The 18170-nt window shown below is 38.3% G+C and overlaps 1 protein-coding gene across 1 annotated transcript in view; it reads right to left on the minus strand.

Annotated features, from left to right (window-relative positions):
- Positions 1-18170, minus strand: part of LOC126248358 (annexin-B12-like) — a 177202-nt gene that overhangs the window by 88374 nt on the left and 70658 nt on the right. Inside the window, exon 3 of the mRNA XM_049949275.1 lies at positions 9607-9720. Coding sequence (XP_049805232.1) covers positions 9607-9720 — 114 coding nt within the window. The remainder of the gene's footprint in view (positions 1-9606; positions 9721-18170) is intronic.

Raw genomic sequence — 18170 nt, forward strand, 5'->3', positions numbered from 1 at the left:
AAGAGTTAAGGAAGTCCGATCCAAATGCACGTTTGATTTCTGCTGAGTATTAACTGAGTGAATGTTGCTTATTCTTGGGAATAAACTAATATTGGTAACAAGAAACCTCAATAAGGTATTGGGAGGCCAATGTCAAAATACCCAGACTCATGAACGGAGGTCGACAAGAGGTTTGTGAACTAGAACCACTTATTGCCTGAACCGCCCATTTCTGAGACAAAAATATCCTTTTAGAATAGGAAGAGCTACCCCAAAATATAATACCATATGACAATAGCAGATGAAAATAAGCAAAGTAGACTAATTTTCATGTCGAACGATCACTCACTTCTGATACCGCCCGAATAGCAAAAATGGCAGTATTAAGTCTTTGAACAAGAGCCTGAATGTTGGCTTTCCACGACAGCTTACTATCTATCTGAACACCTTGAAATTTGAACTGTTCAGACTCACTAATCATATGCCCATTCTGCGAAATTAAAATTTCAGGTTTTGTTGAGTTGTGTGTTAGAAACTGTAAAAACTGAGTCTTACTGTGATTTAGCGTTAGTTTATTTTCTACAAGCCATGACCTAATGTCATGTACTGTACTATTTGAAACCGAGCCTATGTTGCACACAACATCCTTTACTACCAAGCTAATGTCATCAGCAAACAGAAATATTTTAGAGTTACCCATAATACTAGAGGGAATATCATTTACATAAATAAGGAACAGGAGTGGCTCCAACACTGATCCCTGGGGCACCCCCCCCCCCCTCCCCCTCCCCCTGACCACTTGACAGTACCCCACTCAGACCTCACATCACAGCTGTTTTCAACATTGTGAATAATGCCCTTTTGCTGCCTGTTGATAAAGTAAGAGGTGAACCAATTGTGAGCTACTCCCCGTATTCCATAATGGGCCAACTTCTGGAGCAATATTTTGTGATCAACACAATCAAATGCCTTAGTTAAATCAAAAAATATGCCAAGCATTCAAAACCTTTTGTTTAACCCATCCAGTACCTCACAGAGAAAAGAGAATATAGCATTTTCAATTGTTAAACAACTTCTAAAGCCGAACTGTACATTTGATAGCAAATCGTGTGATATAAAATGATCAATTATCCTTACATACATAGCCTTTTCAATAACTTTTGCAAACACTGATGGCATAAAGATAGGTCTAAAATTATCTACATTATGCCTTTCTTCCTTTTTATAAAGCGGCTTTACTACTGAGTACTTTAATAGCTCAGGAAACTGACTATTCCTATAGGAAAAATTACTAATATGGCTAAATACAGGGCTAACATGTGCAGCACAGTACTTTAACATTCTGCTAGACACTCCATCATAACCACAAGAATCCTTAGTCTTCAGTGATGTAATTATTGACTTGATCTCCCTCTTGTCTGTATCACAGAGGAGTATTGGAGACATCAATCTCAGAAAGGCATTTGCCAAGAAAGTTATATGATTTCCTGCAGAAACTAAATTTTTATTTAATTCACCAGCAATTCTCAGAAAATGATTGTTAAATACTGTACAGATATCTGATTTATCAGTTACAGAAAGATTTTTACTGTGAACTGACTTTATATCATTGACCTTGTGCTGCTGACCCAGACACTTAGTTCACAACAGACCATATGGTTTTAATTTTATCCTGTGAATTAGCTATTCTATTTGCATACCACATACTCTTTGCATTCCTGATAACATTCTTAAGCACTATACAATACTGTTTGTAATGGGCTACTGTAGCTTGATTGTGACTACTTCTAACATTTTGATATAATTCCCCCTTTGTTCTACATGATATCCTTATCCCAAAAGTCAGCCACCCGGGCTGCCCATTACAGCTAGTACCCCATTTAGAATGTTCTAATGGAAAGCAACTCTCAAAGGGCATGAGAAATGTGTGAAGGAAAGCATTGTATTTATCATTGATGTTATCGGCACTGTAAACATCCTGCCACTCTTGTTCCTTGACAAGGGTTAAAAAACTCTCTATTGCTGTTGGATTAACTTTCCTACATAGTTTGTAATTAAATATGACCTTGGTTTGAGTAAAAAAGCCTTTTCATGTTAAAATTTGTCCATCATGATCTGAAAGGCCATTCACGCTTTCACTAACAGAATGCCCATATAGTAATGAAGAATGAATAAAAATATTGTCTATTGTAAACAGACCAATAAACAGCAATGTATGCACTCTGCACTCCCAGCCTGCCCTTATTGTTTCATTATCTAGGAGTGCACAGACTGCTCAAAACTCAGGGCAAACTCATAATTGCAATAAAAAAGTTCACATTGCTTTTGCTTGTAATGCAAAAATTCAGCACAATGATCCTGATAGGGATATGGATGTAAACATTGTATGAGCTATTTCTGTTGCACCAAACAAGCTTTTCTGTAAAGTTCTCCATGTGCAAGTGGATACAGGAGCTGCGGTAACCTCCTTAAACTCACAAACTTATACGGACTTCGACTCCCCTCCACTTCTCCCTGTGTCATGACAGTTAGTAAATTATAACAAACAGAGTATTCCTATTCTTGGCCAGTTCTCTGTTCCAGTGACCTACACGTCAGTAGTCCAGTCACTTACATTTCTTGTTGTAGATAACACACATACAGAGAGCCTTTTTGGATTAGATGCTTTTAAGTTGTTTGGTTTTGCCATTTTAGATGAAATGAATTTAGTGTCTGAATAAATACCATATACACAGTTAGATGCATTATGTTCTTAGTTTTCCTCTTTGTTCTCTCCTGGATTGGGGTGTGTCAATAATTTTCAAATGCATATTACTATGAAACTCTCTGCTCAGCCTTGTTTTTTCTGGGCCCGTTGGGTTCCGGTGGCATTCAGGGAAAAAGTCAAAGATGAATTAGATCACCTCATGGAATCCAGCATTCATTGGCCTATTGCATCAAGTGAATGGTCTACCCCCTTAGTTATAGTAAAGTAACCAATGGGCCAGTTACATCTCTGTGGCGGTTTTAAAGTTTCTGTGAATGCACAATCTATAGTGGATAAATACCCCGAACCACATCCACACAAACTCTTTGCAAAGCTATAAGGTGGTCAAAATTTCTCAAAAATTAACTTGTTGGATGCCTATTTAAAACTCTCTTCAGGTATGGAGTCACAAAGTATGTTAGTTGTCAGTACCCCTTTTGGACTGTACGAATACTTGCAGTTGCCTTTTGGTGTTACCAGTGCTTCCACTATTTTTCAACATTTTTAGTAGTAGTAGTAGTAGTAGTAGTAGTAGTTTATTCATCCAGTGACAATGTACATTGTATGAATTTCGCCAAAGAACATAGTATAACAAAAGTAAGATAAGGGTGTACAGTTTCCTACATAATACAATGGTTCATTGTACCCATCACAATATTTTCGGGCAATACAACTTTGATTACTGTAATAATATAAAAGTAGGAGAAGGATCTTTTACATGAAATACATTGCAAGTAAATAATTTATTTAACACTTTTTTTCATAAAAACTAACATTGAGGCTGTGGCAAGCATGGTACTATTAACATATAGTAAATAAATGTAGTTACTTGCCACAAGGTTACTGCAGATATTCATTTATACTATAATAGCAGTTGGTCATTAAGAATTTAAATATAGCTTCCTTGAATGTAGACAATGTTTTTATTTCTTTTAGTTGAGTTGGAAGTTTGTTGTACAAAATAGTACCCTGAATGTTGGTTTGTTTTGTGTTAAAGCCTTGTTTACTCTTTTTATGTGGATGTCATTGCACATTCTCGTATTGTATCTGAGTTGATTTTATAATTATCAATGTGCATTTTTATATTAACAACTTGGAACAACTTACAGCATCTGTGCCAGCTTGTGCAACTACTTAGATGACATTGTAGTTTCTGGTACCTCCAATGAGGAACTTTTACAAAATCTCTGTGCTCTTCTTTCTGAGCTCCAGGCAGCCAAATTGAAGTGTAATTTAGAAAAATGTCAATGTTCTCAACCTTTTATCATTTATCTTGTGTTTGAAGTTTCTCATGTCACTCAAAGAACTTCAGATTTTTCTAGGCAAAGTTGCCTACTTCCATAATCTTTTTCCTGAGGCAGTGACAATCATTCAGCCATTACATGTGTTGCTGTGCAAATGGACTCTGTTTTGCTGGTTGGTGGCTTGTGAAACTGCATTTTCCACCCTTAAGACCACGTTACAGTCTGCAACCTGCTTAGTGACATGCCAACCAAGCCTCCACTAGGTCCTTGCGATGGATGCTTCACAGTACGAATTGGGGGCGGTACTGGTTCATAGATGTCCCAATGGTTCCAAGCAGCGTATTGCTTATGCCTCAAAAATGCTGACTCATGCTCAATTTGGATATTCTCAGATAGAAAACGAAGCTTTGGCCATTGTATATGCTGTGAAGAAGTTCCATGTTTTACTCTATGGTACCAAATTCCACCTGGTCACTGATCACAAACCATTGATTTCCTTATTAAGTCCTTCTTCATCATTACCAGATAAAGTGATACATCACATTCAACACTGGGCTTTTTTCCTTTCACGCTGTAACTATGTGATTCATTTTTGCCCTATTAATCAACACGCAAATTCTGATGCTTTGTCCCACCTGCCAGTCAGGCCGGACCCAGGATATGATCAGGAGGAATTACTTTGTTTCCATATTGATGTTGCTGCAAAGCAGGTGGTTGATGGTTTTCACCATCCTGTAACTAGCACTCTGATTGTGAAGGCTGTATCTTCATTTCCTATTCTGTAGAAGATCATTTCATTTGTGTAACATGGTTGATCAGATTCATCACCTTCTCATGTGTCCGATCCCCTCCATAATTATTGCATCTTTTGACATCAATTCTATGTTATGGATGGTGTTCTGCTTTTAGACATGAATCATGCAGCTTATCTAATAGTGAGCCTCTCAGTGCTTCATTTGGAGGTTCTCTGTTTATGTAGATCATTGAGGTGTATCATGCACAAAAGTGTTGGCCCGTCAACATGTGTTTTGGCCTGCCTTTGATGGTGACATTACCCACCTGATTCACTCCTGTTCACAGTGTGCGATACAACAAGCAGCTTCCCAGGCATCATTGTCTCCTTGGCCAATGCTGTCACATGCATGGGACGATATACATGTGGATTATGCTGGCCCATTTCCCAACACTTGTTGGCTGTTGGTCATTGATGCATATTCTTGTTTTCCATATGCTGTTCATTATGTATCCATATCTGCAACCGCTGCCATCACAGCCTTGTCCAAAATTTTTTCACTTGAAGGCTTGCCCATGATGTTAGTGTCTGAAAATGGTCCACAATTTTCATTGCAAGAGTTTGCAGCATTTTGTGATAACTGTGGTATCTGCCACATCCTCCCCCACCCTCCCCAGCTGTTCCATTCAAAATCTAACAGCAAGGTCGAACACCTCATGCAAATGTTCAAAACTCAGATGAAAAAATATATTGCCAGCTCTTTGTCCTATGATGCCCTAGGCTGGTTTCTCTCCTCATACCGTTTCATGCTGTTTGGCGAGAAGAGCCCGGCAGAGCTACTCCATGGATGCCAGCTGAGGACACTGCTACATCTCCTGTGTCTCCACCTAGATATCAACCAATGCAGCCACCATGCCCCTTCTTGCTGGGTGTGGCTTTCTGAGCACGTGGTTTTGGACGTCGCTCTAAATGGATTCCAGCTGTCATCGACAGATGCTGGGGGCAACATTCACACAGAGGACAACCTGTGTCTCAGGCACCATTATCAGCTTCACCTTTGCATGGATGCCCAGTTGCCCACTGATGTTACATCATTGCCTCTGTGTCCATCCACATTGGGCATCATATCACTTGCTGCTGCCAGTTCTCCACTACCACGTGGGGGAGGGCATCCATCCTCAGTGGCTGAACCAGCAGTTCCTCTATTGCTTCTGGCACCATCATCAGGGATTCTGTCACCCTGGTACCAGTATCATTAGCACCATCACCAGAGCTGATCCCTGAGGTTGGCATGGAAAAAGCCCCTGCACCTGTGTTACCATATGGTTTGACATGGGAAGGTGGATACACAATGTGTCCATGTCCGAACCACTTCAGACAGTATGCTCCCATTGCAGCCCACTACTTTGGATGGAGCCCAGCAGATGAAGAGAAGAACATGGATGTCTCAAGAATTCATGATCTGCCTAAGAGAAGAGGAATGCAGTGACACATGTGCATATTTTATAAAGGTTGCACACGACTCAGTGCTATGTTGCCCACAGAGGACGCCTCAGATTTGTGTGTGTGTGTGTGTGTGTGTGTGTGTGTGTGTGTGAGAGAGAGAGAGAGAGAGAGAGAGAGAGAGAGAGAGAGAGAGAGAGAGAGATCACTGTCAGTGCCCGCCATGGGCCCCAGTCTATTTAAGGCTTACTGAGCTATGCTCGGCATCAGTTCTTTATGTGCATTGCTACAGTTCTTTGTGTATGTAATTGGTTCCTGCTGACTGTTACTTAAGTACTGCATTCAAGTTATTATGCTTCCATGGAATAAAGTTGTGTTCAGTCTGCTGGTCATGTTGCACTTATTCCTAATTACAATACACGCTCAGCCAACTCCAGTAGCAGATGCTACAAGAAAAGCTCATTGCTCATAATGGACTTTACTGTGGAAATTCTGGAAGCATGTGTTACAAGAAGAATCACGAAACACATTACTTTCTCCCACATATATCTCGTGAAGTAACATAGATTTATATATACACAGTCCAGTCACATTAATTAGACCACCTGTCAAAAGCTTCAATAACCATCTTTTACAGTGCAGACAAGCAGCAAGGTTGAGTATCCATGCCACAAACACCTTGATTGAGGTGGTCTTACAGGTTTTCAACAGAGTTTAAATCCAGGGAGTCTGGTGGCCAGGGGAATATGCTAAACCCATCACTGTGCTCTTCAAACCATACACATAAACTGCAAACTGTGTGATACATTGCTTTCTCCTGCTGGTAGATACCATAATGCTGAGAACAAAACAAACTGCATGCAAGTTAGTTAGTTACACAGTTCCATGTTCCATTGATGATTTTGTATGATAGATCATAATGATGTGGAACAAGTGATGTTGGAGTGGACATTGTCTCCAAGGATAAATGCATACTTGAGTTAATCCATTGTTTCCTCCAGAATGATGAGATCATGCAGGGAATGCCACAAAAATATTCACCATACCATAATGCTTCCTTCTCTGGCCTGAACCCTTTCGACAATTGTTGCACGGCTGTACACACAAATGGCCATCCGTCTGATAGAACATAAAACATGATTCGTCTGAAAAGGCCACATGCTGCCACTCAGTGGATGCCCAGTTGTGGTACTGGGATGTAAATTTCAGCCTTCATTGCTGAGGAACAGCAGTCAGCATGGGTGCATGACCCAGGCACTTGCTGTGAAGGTCCATATACAGCAATGTTCACTGAACAGTCATTAAGGAGACACTGTTGACAGCCCTTGGCTCCTCTGTCCTGTTGGTTGCTCAGCAATTGGAACTCTGTTCACCTGTACATATCTCTGCAGTCATCATGCACCTCTGTCATCTATGACTTGTGGCGCGCCACAGTTGCCTCAGCACCAGTTTTGGATAATGCCATTTTGCCATGCATGGTATACTTTAACCATGGTGGCACACAAAAAACTTAGCCATTTCAGAAATTCTTGCATCCTTGGTCCAAAAGCCAATGATCATGCCCCTTTGAACATCATATAAATCACTCCGTTTCCACGTTGAGACAATGACTGCACTGTTTTCTGTGTCACCCCGTCCCCCAAGCTTTATATACCCACCACTTATAGTGCTGCCACCTGCTGTCTGTGAGTGGTTATTGCATATTGATGTTGAACGTAGGTGGTGGTGACATTAACATGACTGGACCATGTATGTTTCTCTACTGGTGACTCTGTGGTGTACTTACCAATATGTGAGTGATTGAAGAACTATTGTAAACCAAGTCACTGGCATGGAAAGTATTGAGCCTTGCTACAAGCTACATGCAAAGTGCCTTTTTTGTGAATCTCTGTATTAATTGCTGTGGATTTTGGATCTGTGGGTGCACTTAAACACCAGTAATAGTTAAAAGGAAGGAAGATCCTTATAGATGGATTAATAATAGCGAAAACGATGTAACTTATCAACATTCAGCAGAACAGAGAATTACAATCTCTGGGAAATCATCCCATTTATGTTTTCTGTGGTTTTCAGATAACTACATGCAAAAGCAACTATGGTTCCTTCAACAGAGCCACATATTATTCATTCCCTTGTCTTATGCAGGAGTGCTTAATCCTTGTCTTTGATGATGTTACTGGGATGTGAAATGCTTCTCAGCAATTAAATTTTCCCAAACAGATGTCTTCAATGAATATTTCTTTTCCTCTTTAATATGATATTCATGCAATTAAGAAAGTATTCAGAGTGTCTGTGAAAATGCTTGGTTTGATTCTTAACAACAAATATAAAGAGAATAAAGATGATGCTATAGTACTACTTGCAGACTGTACATTACAATATATCCCAAAGATTGTGGAAGCAGTGGCAAAATATTATATTCAGGATATAAAATTGATGCCCAAAATTTAAAAAGAAAAGTGTAACATAGAAAAAGAAAAACTGAATCATTCAAAAACTTAATGAACAAAGTAAGACTGGCAACATATGAGCTTCAAACTACACTACATTCTTACACCATAATTCTCAGATTTATAGCAGCCCTTCATTTAATGTTTTCAGTATTGTAGATTATCTTGATTCTTCCCTTGTATTATTATTATTTTTTTGCTTCCTTCTTTGTGTGCTTTCATGAGAGTCATTTGTTCTTATCTTCTGCCCTTTTCTTATGTTATTTTGAACCTTGTTACACTTATCATTTCTGTCCTATTTTTTAGAGAGCCTTTAATTGTCACTATTGTTCTCTGAAGAAGGCCTCATTCTTTCCTTAAGTGAGACATTAGAGATTTTGACCATCTGGAACTCATGTCTTGCTATTTTCTGGGTACTGAAAACAGTTGATATATCATTTACCATTATCCTGACAACCCAAGATGTCATTAGATCGCCGGGAAAGCCTGAAGAGTTATACCATTATCCTGTTTTCTGATTAATTCTTTTGTAGTGACTTGTTCTCTCTGCTGCTTTACAACACAGTATTGTTGTGGTATTCTTTCCTCCTAACTGGTAACAAGGAAATATTTGATTAGAAAAATCATGTTTCATTGTTTATTTTGAATGGTCACTTCTGTATATACTCCTCATTCCATGTCTCATTTTGTGTTGATTTAATTAACTATTTTGTTTCTAATTTTTAAAAGCTTTTTACTCAATTATTAAGAAGGCATGGAAAAGCTATTTGGTGATTATTTTGGCAAGTGAAATAGTAGGTTTTTGATAACTATGTTTAATATTTCAGTTGTAATGCTATAATTTAAGGTACATATTATAATGATTTTTCATTCAGTCACATTTATAAATCAAAATTAGCATCTCTTTAAACTCTTAGCTGCCACAGTAATATTTTACAGAAGACAATAACATGATCAAATTAAATTATTATTCAAGCTATGGAAAGGTGATAGATACTCAGTCCTTCATACCTTCATTTCACAGTGAATGTTCCTTGCAATAAATTCCCTTTTGTCCTGAAGAAGCATAAGTGCTGCATCACACATGTAGCCACCTAATTGCTTATTTACATCTGTTTGTAGATGCTGAAAAGCCAATACAGTAGTTGGGATATTGCATCAAGAAATGAGATACAGTTGAAAGACAACAATAGACAAATGTTTTCATTTTCCTTGCAATAAATATACATATTTCAGCAAGCAAACACAGAGAGAAGCTCTCAGGAATATGAAATATATTATAAGAAGGACATAATTAGCTGAGGGTTTGCAAATTTCAGTATGGTAAAGAAACAAAAGCACTGAACTTGTTAAGTTATTTATTTGTAAAAAATTCTTCACTTCTTGGATATGAATGAAAAGAAAATTTATCGGTTATAAAACTATGGAGTTATTTTAGAGAAGTGTTATGAAAGATACCTAAAACATGCAATTGGTAATATTTCAGTGGCTCATAATACTGACTTCCTTTTATGATGGTGTTAAAACATGTGTATTAGATATAAAACCCATTATAAATTGTTTCTATGATTAAAATGGTGAAATAAGAACAGTAAAACATCATTTTCAATTAGGTTCATTTAATAAAAGAGGTGGTTTTCAGGCACTGTTGATGAGAAAAATGCTATACCTTTTTAAAGATATGCCTATAGCACTTTGAATACAGTTTTCCATTGAGGCAGGTTAAAGCAGTAGTGGGAAGATACGAGGTGTCCTGTTGGTACCATGGGCAGACATCAGTTTCAAAGATACAAACAGCAAAGTGATTTTTTAAAAATAATATCATCATAATATCATGGTCAGATGCAGGGGACTGCACTGACTTGCAAGTTTCTTCCTCCACTGGTCCTATTTTTTCTGGCACCAGTCCTCATTTATGCCAATCTGCAGAGTCCACATCTCCATCTTCATCTTGATCTGTCTCATGGCCTTTCTCCATCAGGAACAAAATGTAGCAGTTTTACAGGCCAGCACTTGGCATCTATTTGAATGACATGACATGTCATGTTTGTTTTTCATGGAACCTACAATATTTGGGTTCTTGTACATTTGATCAAATTTACAAATGTGTGAAATTGTCATTTTTCAGTGTTTGTGGTTTGACTGTAGTACAATTACTCATTTTGATCTCTCTTTTGCATGATGCATCCTCTGTTAAAATCACTTTCAGATATGTGAATTCTCTTACTTTTCCATTGGATTGTTATTAAACTGTCAGTGGCTGGAGTTGATTTTTGTCTTTGCTTATTTCTACTGATGTCATACTATCATACTTCATTATATCACTGAAACCAGTAAATTGTGTGGTTTATTTGAAGTGTCAAAAAAAAAAAGAAATAAAAGCCTTTGCTGACATTATGAGACTCATCTGGAGCTATTGTCACAATCAGCTAATAACCCAAGGTGCAGCAAACATGGGATGAGTTAGTTGACATTCGTAAGCAGCTGGAAATCACCTTGATTATTGTCAAATGACTGGAAGCTGTTGTGAACCAGTGTGCTGTGAGAGCTCTCAGGAGTCATGTACCAGATTTACCAAAGATGTCTCAAGTACTGTCCTATCCTGTGGATCCTGTCTCCTCTGCAGGAAGTAAAGGATCTACTACTATTTGTCCACTTGTCTGCAAGTGTCATGTCAGTGGTTGCTCTGTACAGCATAGACAGGGAGCAGGGAGCACTCAGGGTGCATGTCTAATGAACAGATGCAAGGTGCTGTCTTCCACTGAAACTGAAACTGAGGCAGAGGCACTCATTTCACCTGTTGGGCAATCTGCTTTGTCCAGTGTTAATACAAATCAGGTGCTAAGGGGTAGGGCTTATTAACCATCAACAGTTAAAACAAATGACTAATAATGGTATCCCTTAGGGAAATGGCAGAAATGGACAGGAAGGAACACCAGGTGCATTCAGTGAGTTCATCTGAGGGCCTCATCAACATGTTGAGGAGGCTATTCCAGCAGCTGTTGAAGGTACAGAGTGCAACCAACTGCAGATTGTGGTGCACATTGGAATAAATGATGCCTGTCATCTGGGCTCTGAGGTCATACTTTGATTATTCCAGTGACTGGCAGACAAGTTTGAGAATACCAGCTTTGCACACAGAGTTTCAACAAAGCTCACAATTTGCAGCATTTGCCGCAGAAGTGACAGTGGTCCCTTGGGTCTGAGTCAAGTGGAAGGACTGAATGAGAGACTTTGAAGGTTTTGTGACAAGTTAGACTTTGACTTCATGGACTTGCACCATAGAGTGCATCAGGTGTGCACTACACATCAGAGGCTGCTACCCAGGTAGCCAACTATGTGGTGGGCAGTGAAGTTGATAGCAGTGAGATTTTGGGGAAAAATTACAGTGTATATTGAAAGAACAGGCTAATGGAAAATGGAAGAGGTGTATTTGTTCAAGTAGACAAGCAGCTCAAATCCACAAACACAGAAATTGAAAATGCATGTGAGATTGTTTGGAGAAGACTCAGTATCAGTGTTGGACAAAAATTTTTAACTGAGAAAACCTCACTTTGTTTGTACATAATTTCCCCAATCATACTGGAATCATCAGTGGAGACTTTAATCATCTAACAATCAACTGGGAAAATTACAGCTTTCTTAGTGGTGGCCGTAACAAGACATCTTGTGAAACATTACTAAATGTCTTCTCTAAAAACTACTAGAAGCAGAAAATTTAAAACACTACTCAGAATGGAAATATATTAGATCCTGACCTGTTTGAGGATGTCTGAATTGAAAATGGTATCAGTGATTATGAGGTGGTTGACACAATGATTACCAGATTCTAAAGAATCAGAGACAACTGCATAATAGGTGTAAAACAAAGCATAGGCTATAGATAGAGAGATGATGATTGAAATGTGTTTTGCTGCCAAGAGAGCAATGTGGAAAGCCTTCAATGACTATTGCAACAGAAAATCGACAAATGGCCTTTCATAAAATGCAAAGAAATTCTACTCCTATGTATAGGTTGCTAGTGGAACCAAAGTTAGCATCCAGTCACTTACAGATGAGACAGAAATGCAAACTGAGGGCAATAAAATAAAAAACAGAAATGATTAACTTATTTTTGAAGTGTTCCTTTACAAAGGAAAATCCAGGAGAATTGCTCCAGTTTAATCCTTGTATCACTGAAAAGTCAAGTGAAATAAATGCTCATGTAAGTGGCTTTGAAAAACAGCTGAAAGCACTAAAATTGAACAAAGCTCCAGGGCCTGATGGAATCCCTGTCAGATTCTACAGTGAATTTGTGGCTGAGTTAGCTTCTTTTTTAACTATAATCTATTGTAGATTCCATGAAAAAAATAATTGCCCAGTATCTGGAAGAAAGCACAAATCACACACCACGCAGTGGAAGTGTTCCATGAAACTACCATCCAATATACTTGATACTGATTTGTTGTAGAATCTTAGAATATATTCTGAGCTCAACCATAATGAGATGTCTTCAATGGAATGACCTTCTCCGTGCCAAACAGCATGGATTCTGAAAACATCAATTATGTGAAACACAACTTGTACTATTCTTACATGACACACTGAAAGCTTTGGATCAAGGCAGTCCGGTAGATGCAGTATTTCTTGAGTTCGGAGAAGCATTTGACTCAGTACCACATCTGAGACAAAGCAGCAAAGTGAGGAATAACACACTGAGATGTCTCCTTGATCAAAAAAATCTTGAATGAATAAATCAAAGATCAAAACAATGCTGACTTGTTCTTTTGACAGTAGGAGTATTGTGCATACAGAATGTGTTCCTCCAGGATGAACCGTCAACCATGTGTTTTACAAAGATGTCCTTGAGTGGCTCAGGAAAAGGGTGAATCAAGTGAGACTGGACCTTGTAGGCAAGTGAATGCTGCATCACGATAGTGTCCTATGTCACAGGGGCATTTCTGTCATGGAAGTTTTGACTTCAAAAGGCATTCCAGTTGTTCCACAGCCTCCCCCCCCTCCCCCCCCCCCACCCCCCGCCACCTCCACCACAATCATTCACCTAATCTGAATTCTTGTGATTTTTTTCTTTTCTCAAAATTGAAAAATGCCTTTAAAATATGTCAGTTTCTCTGAAAAACATTAGAACATTCAAAAGAATGTCACCAACATGTTAAAGGCCCTACCAGTGCCTTGATGAAACTGTGGTAATTGCCAACACTTCCAGTTTTTGGAACAATATCTATAAAGAGGCAATTGAAATTAGCCTTTCAGTGCTGCTACCAAGACTAGGAACAATGACACCACTTGTGTATAGCTGCCAAAGGGAACTATAAAAAGTCAGTCTCATTACTTTTCTCACACACCTCATATCATTGAGTCCCATTTGGAATCGGTTAACTAATACGATTGTCTGGGTGTAGGGAAAGTTCTCAGAAAATGCAGATAGGATATTTCATTTCTTTATTTTAAGTTTGTCAGCTCTGTGAGATAAAAACTGGTTTTCTTAGTAGAGAAGCTTTTCCAGAAGCCAAGCTGAGAAGTTGTTGACAAGACACTGACAGAAAATCAGATGTGTATTACACTGTATGCTGTCTCAAGACCTTAGGAAAAAATGGAAAGGGTGATATGAGTTTGTAATTGGAGGTTTCATAAATGGGCACATCTGCTACATATTTCAGTCTTTTGGAAACTAGATGTTCTATGACTGCATCTATACTACACAAACCAATGTGAAGTACATGGCAGAGGGTATGTCCCATTACATCAGTTACTAGGGTTTTTTCCCTGTTCCATTCACATATGGTGCACAGGTAGAATAATTTGACTTCGTAGGCTTTCCCGGCGTAATAAGTCTTGAAAGTTTCTTTGGGTTTGCTGCCGCATCCTAAAATCAATTTGATTTGATATTTCGGCAATCCAACTGTTTACCATCCTCAAGAGAATGCTGCTACTGCTAATGAGACCCACTGAGAACTGACGCCAGGCTGCAAATCGACATCCTATATAGGCCTCTGTACTGTACACAGTTCATGTGTGCCCACCACGTTTGCTGCCCTCCAAGACTGGGCAGGTGACGGCAGTGATAGAACACACTCGAGGATGATTTTTGAACACTCAGACTAGGCACACCGAAGAATGTTCTGTTTTGATGCTGTTCCATGTCCTGCTAATAGGAAACCCATTGTCTCTATTAATTAAATTATCTGCGAACCTAATTTCAATTGCCTCTTTGTAGACATTGTTCCAAAAACTGGAAGTGTTGACAACTACCTCAGTTTCATCAATTTTCATAACGTGTCCCTCATTTAAGCAGTGTTCTGCTACTGCAAACTTTTCCGGCTGTTGTAGCCTCATATGATGCCTATATAGGATGTCAATTTGCTGCCTGGCATCGGTTCTCAGCAGGACTCATCAGCAGAAGCAGCCTTCTCCTGAGGATGGCGAACAGTTGGATTGCTGAAATATCAAATCGAATTGATTTTAGGATCTGGTAGCAAACCCGAAGAGACTTTCGAGACTTATAATGCCAGGAAAGCCTACAAAGTCAAATCACTCTTCCTGTGCACCAGACACTTGTTGTCTTATAAAGGCATTGCCAACCACAGTGCCTGCTGTATTCTGCCTGTTTACGTATCTCTGTATTTGAATACGCATGCCTATATCAGTTGCTTCAGTGTAGTATGTTAAATACTTTCATACCCCTGTGGATAATAAATTAGAACTGAATTAAAACATTAATAAATTTATCAAAAAAATTTATTCCTATCTGATTTGTATGTAAAAGTCTGTGTTCTGTGTTGAACTCTTGACAAAAGACTAGCATATTTTGTATATTCCAGTCCCTGCTGTCTATTTGCATAATCATCTGTGTATTTTGTACAAGGGAGGATCGAAAAGTTTCTAGCCTAACAAATAAAGAATGACAGGAATTTCATAATACCAGTTTGTTTTCCATTAGAACATCCATGTACTCTAATACACTTGTGGGCACGCTCAGACCGTGCTGCAAACCATTCACATAAAAGGTCTTCAATTTTGAGTCCAACCAAGCGTTCACAGCATCAGTCACTGCACCATCATTGTCAAATTGTCGTCCTTTGATCTCCTTTTTTAGGTTTAGCAGAAGGAAAAAGTCTGATGGAGCCAAATCTGGAGAAGAAAGCAGATGACATAACAATTCAAACCCATAGTCACGCAGAGTTTCCAGTGTTGTGAGGGCTTTGTGTGCAGGTGCATTGTCCTGATGCAAAAGAACTCCACATGCCAATTTTCTGTACCTTTTTTTTATCTCTTCTCTGAAACAGCATAGGAGGGTGCAATAATATGATGCATTGATAGTTATGCCCTTTTGCAAGTAATGCACTGTAATTACCCCTTCTGCATCGCAGAAGACTGATGCCATCACCTTGCTGGCTGATTTTTGCACCTGGAAGTTTTTGGGGTAGGGGATGAAGAATGTTTCCATTGCTGTGACAGTTATTTTGTCTGAGGATCAAAGTGGTGAAACCACATTTCATCCATTGTCACATACCTTGCAAGAAAGCTGTCTTCATCTGCTTCAAATTGGTGAACAATTTCTTCACAACACTGCACACGCACCTGTCTCTGGTCTTCATTCAAGTCTTTCGGGACCCACCGAGATGAAACTTTTGGCATTCCCAAAATATCCACAACAATGTCATGATCACACCCATGGTAGATTACAAATGTAGTTTCAATGTGCTGCAATGTTGTTCAACAATCCTGCAAAATTGTATCGTGAATTGCAGTCACTGTTTCATCAGTGGTAACAATGCCAGGCCTTCCACTCCTTGGCGCATTTTCCACATTTGTTCTTCCATGTTTGAAGATGGACACCCAGTTCTTCACTGTTGCATTAGATGGAGCACTGTCATTCAGTGTATTCTGCATGTCATTTGCAATTTCCTTGGGCATCATTCCCTTCAAATGAAGATATTCTGTCACAGCACAGTTCTTGATTCTCTTGATATTCACCATTTTGCTTACACTGTTGTATACAATGCATCCTAGCAGCGAAACTAACGAAGCTAGAGCTGCAAAATTTGACTTGCATACACAAAAAGGGTCACAATAAAAGTATCTGATGTTGTTTTTGCAAAGTTTTTTGACTGCTCCGTGTATGTAATTTTACATATGGAGGTAATGTCAAAATATATGTGGTAAGTGCAACAAAAAATTTATTTTTGAAAAATGGGCAATGTAAAATCGATCATCATAATGCAGAGACCTCTTCCAGGGCTTTTGGGAGCCCCATGCTTACATTATAGTTCATTTACTCCTGGCAAACCAGTTTTAAGAGCTCCATGATATACATGACTGTAACCCAAGAAACAAAATCAATTTTTATTTGGAATATGCACCCCCATGTAGGGTCCAAAGGGAAAGTTTATATTATGGTTCAAAAATTTTTAACATATTACCCACACAAATAATGCAGGTGGAGAGTATCTTCAGAAATTTGAAAACAAATTAGAGTGTTAAGCTACCCACCCTGTTTTTGAGATTGGTATTTACATGGACCTTTGCTCCTCACAGAAATAAATTGCACCAAATGAGCCATCCAGGTATAGTTCATAACCTGACCATAAGCTTCAATCTATGAGTTGCTCACTCTCCTTGTTCAAATTCCACAGTGGTCCTCCTACATATCTTGCTAGACTAGCACCAGTAGGAGAAAAGTATATAGCAGAAAATGGCAAGATATATAAACAGTGGAGAAAGGCAGAACTGGCCCATTATTTTAATGTATAGAGAAATTTCATAGAAGAGTACAATTTGCTACAGAGTGCAAGACTGATTCAGTAAATGAAAAGAATATTGTAATATCATCTTGTGCTACCTAAATGTTAGAATTATTTGTTTGAAAACCTCTAGTGATAATATTCATCACAAACAAATCTTTATCATACAGTATACATTAACTGTTATGAATAAGTGGCAAGTATATTGGAGTAGATGAACAGCAACTTGAAATGTAACAGCTAGGACTTTTCCACTTCCTTAATGGGTGTTACCAACAGATTCTCTCTCACATTAATTAATATAAAAGCTAATGACATGTGAACAGCCCTCCTGAGCATAGGCAAATATGTGCAATATAAATAACACTACACTTCGGGAACTGTTATGAGGAAATAAACCTAAACAATGTATTCCTTATGCCCCAAGTAGACATTGTAATTTGTAGGAATGTTTGAAACCAAATTATTTTCTTATAATCACTAAAATGCAATTACAGTCATTGTCTCTAAAACATATTTTAAATCTGATGTTATTTGAAAGTAAAGAACAGATTAAATTAAAATATGAATCTTACTATGCAACTGCAAAGCAGTATTTTATCTGCCAGGCTTATTTTTAAAAGACTATTATTACTAAAAGGAAGTTCATTTTTATTAAAGCTAGGAAACATGCTAGGAAGAAATTATATTCAATATTTTATGCTTAATCCACATAAAATGTAATATGTATTGCTATACAGTATTTTACAGACTATAAGACACACTTTTTTCTTTGAAAAATTGCCTCCAACATTTAAGTATTTCTTATACTCAAAATCAATATAGAAATGT

This window comes from Schistocerca nitens, chromosome 3, assembly GCF_023898315.1.
Source record: "Schistocerca nitens isolate TAMUIC-IGC-003100 chromosome 3, iqSchNite1.1, whole genome shotgun sequence".
Taxonomy (NCBI): Eukaryota; Metazoa; Arthropoda; class Insecta; order Orthoptera; family Acrididae; genus Schistocerca; species Schistocerca nitens.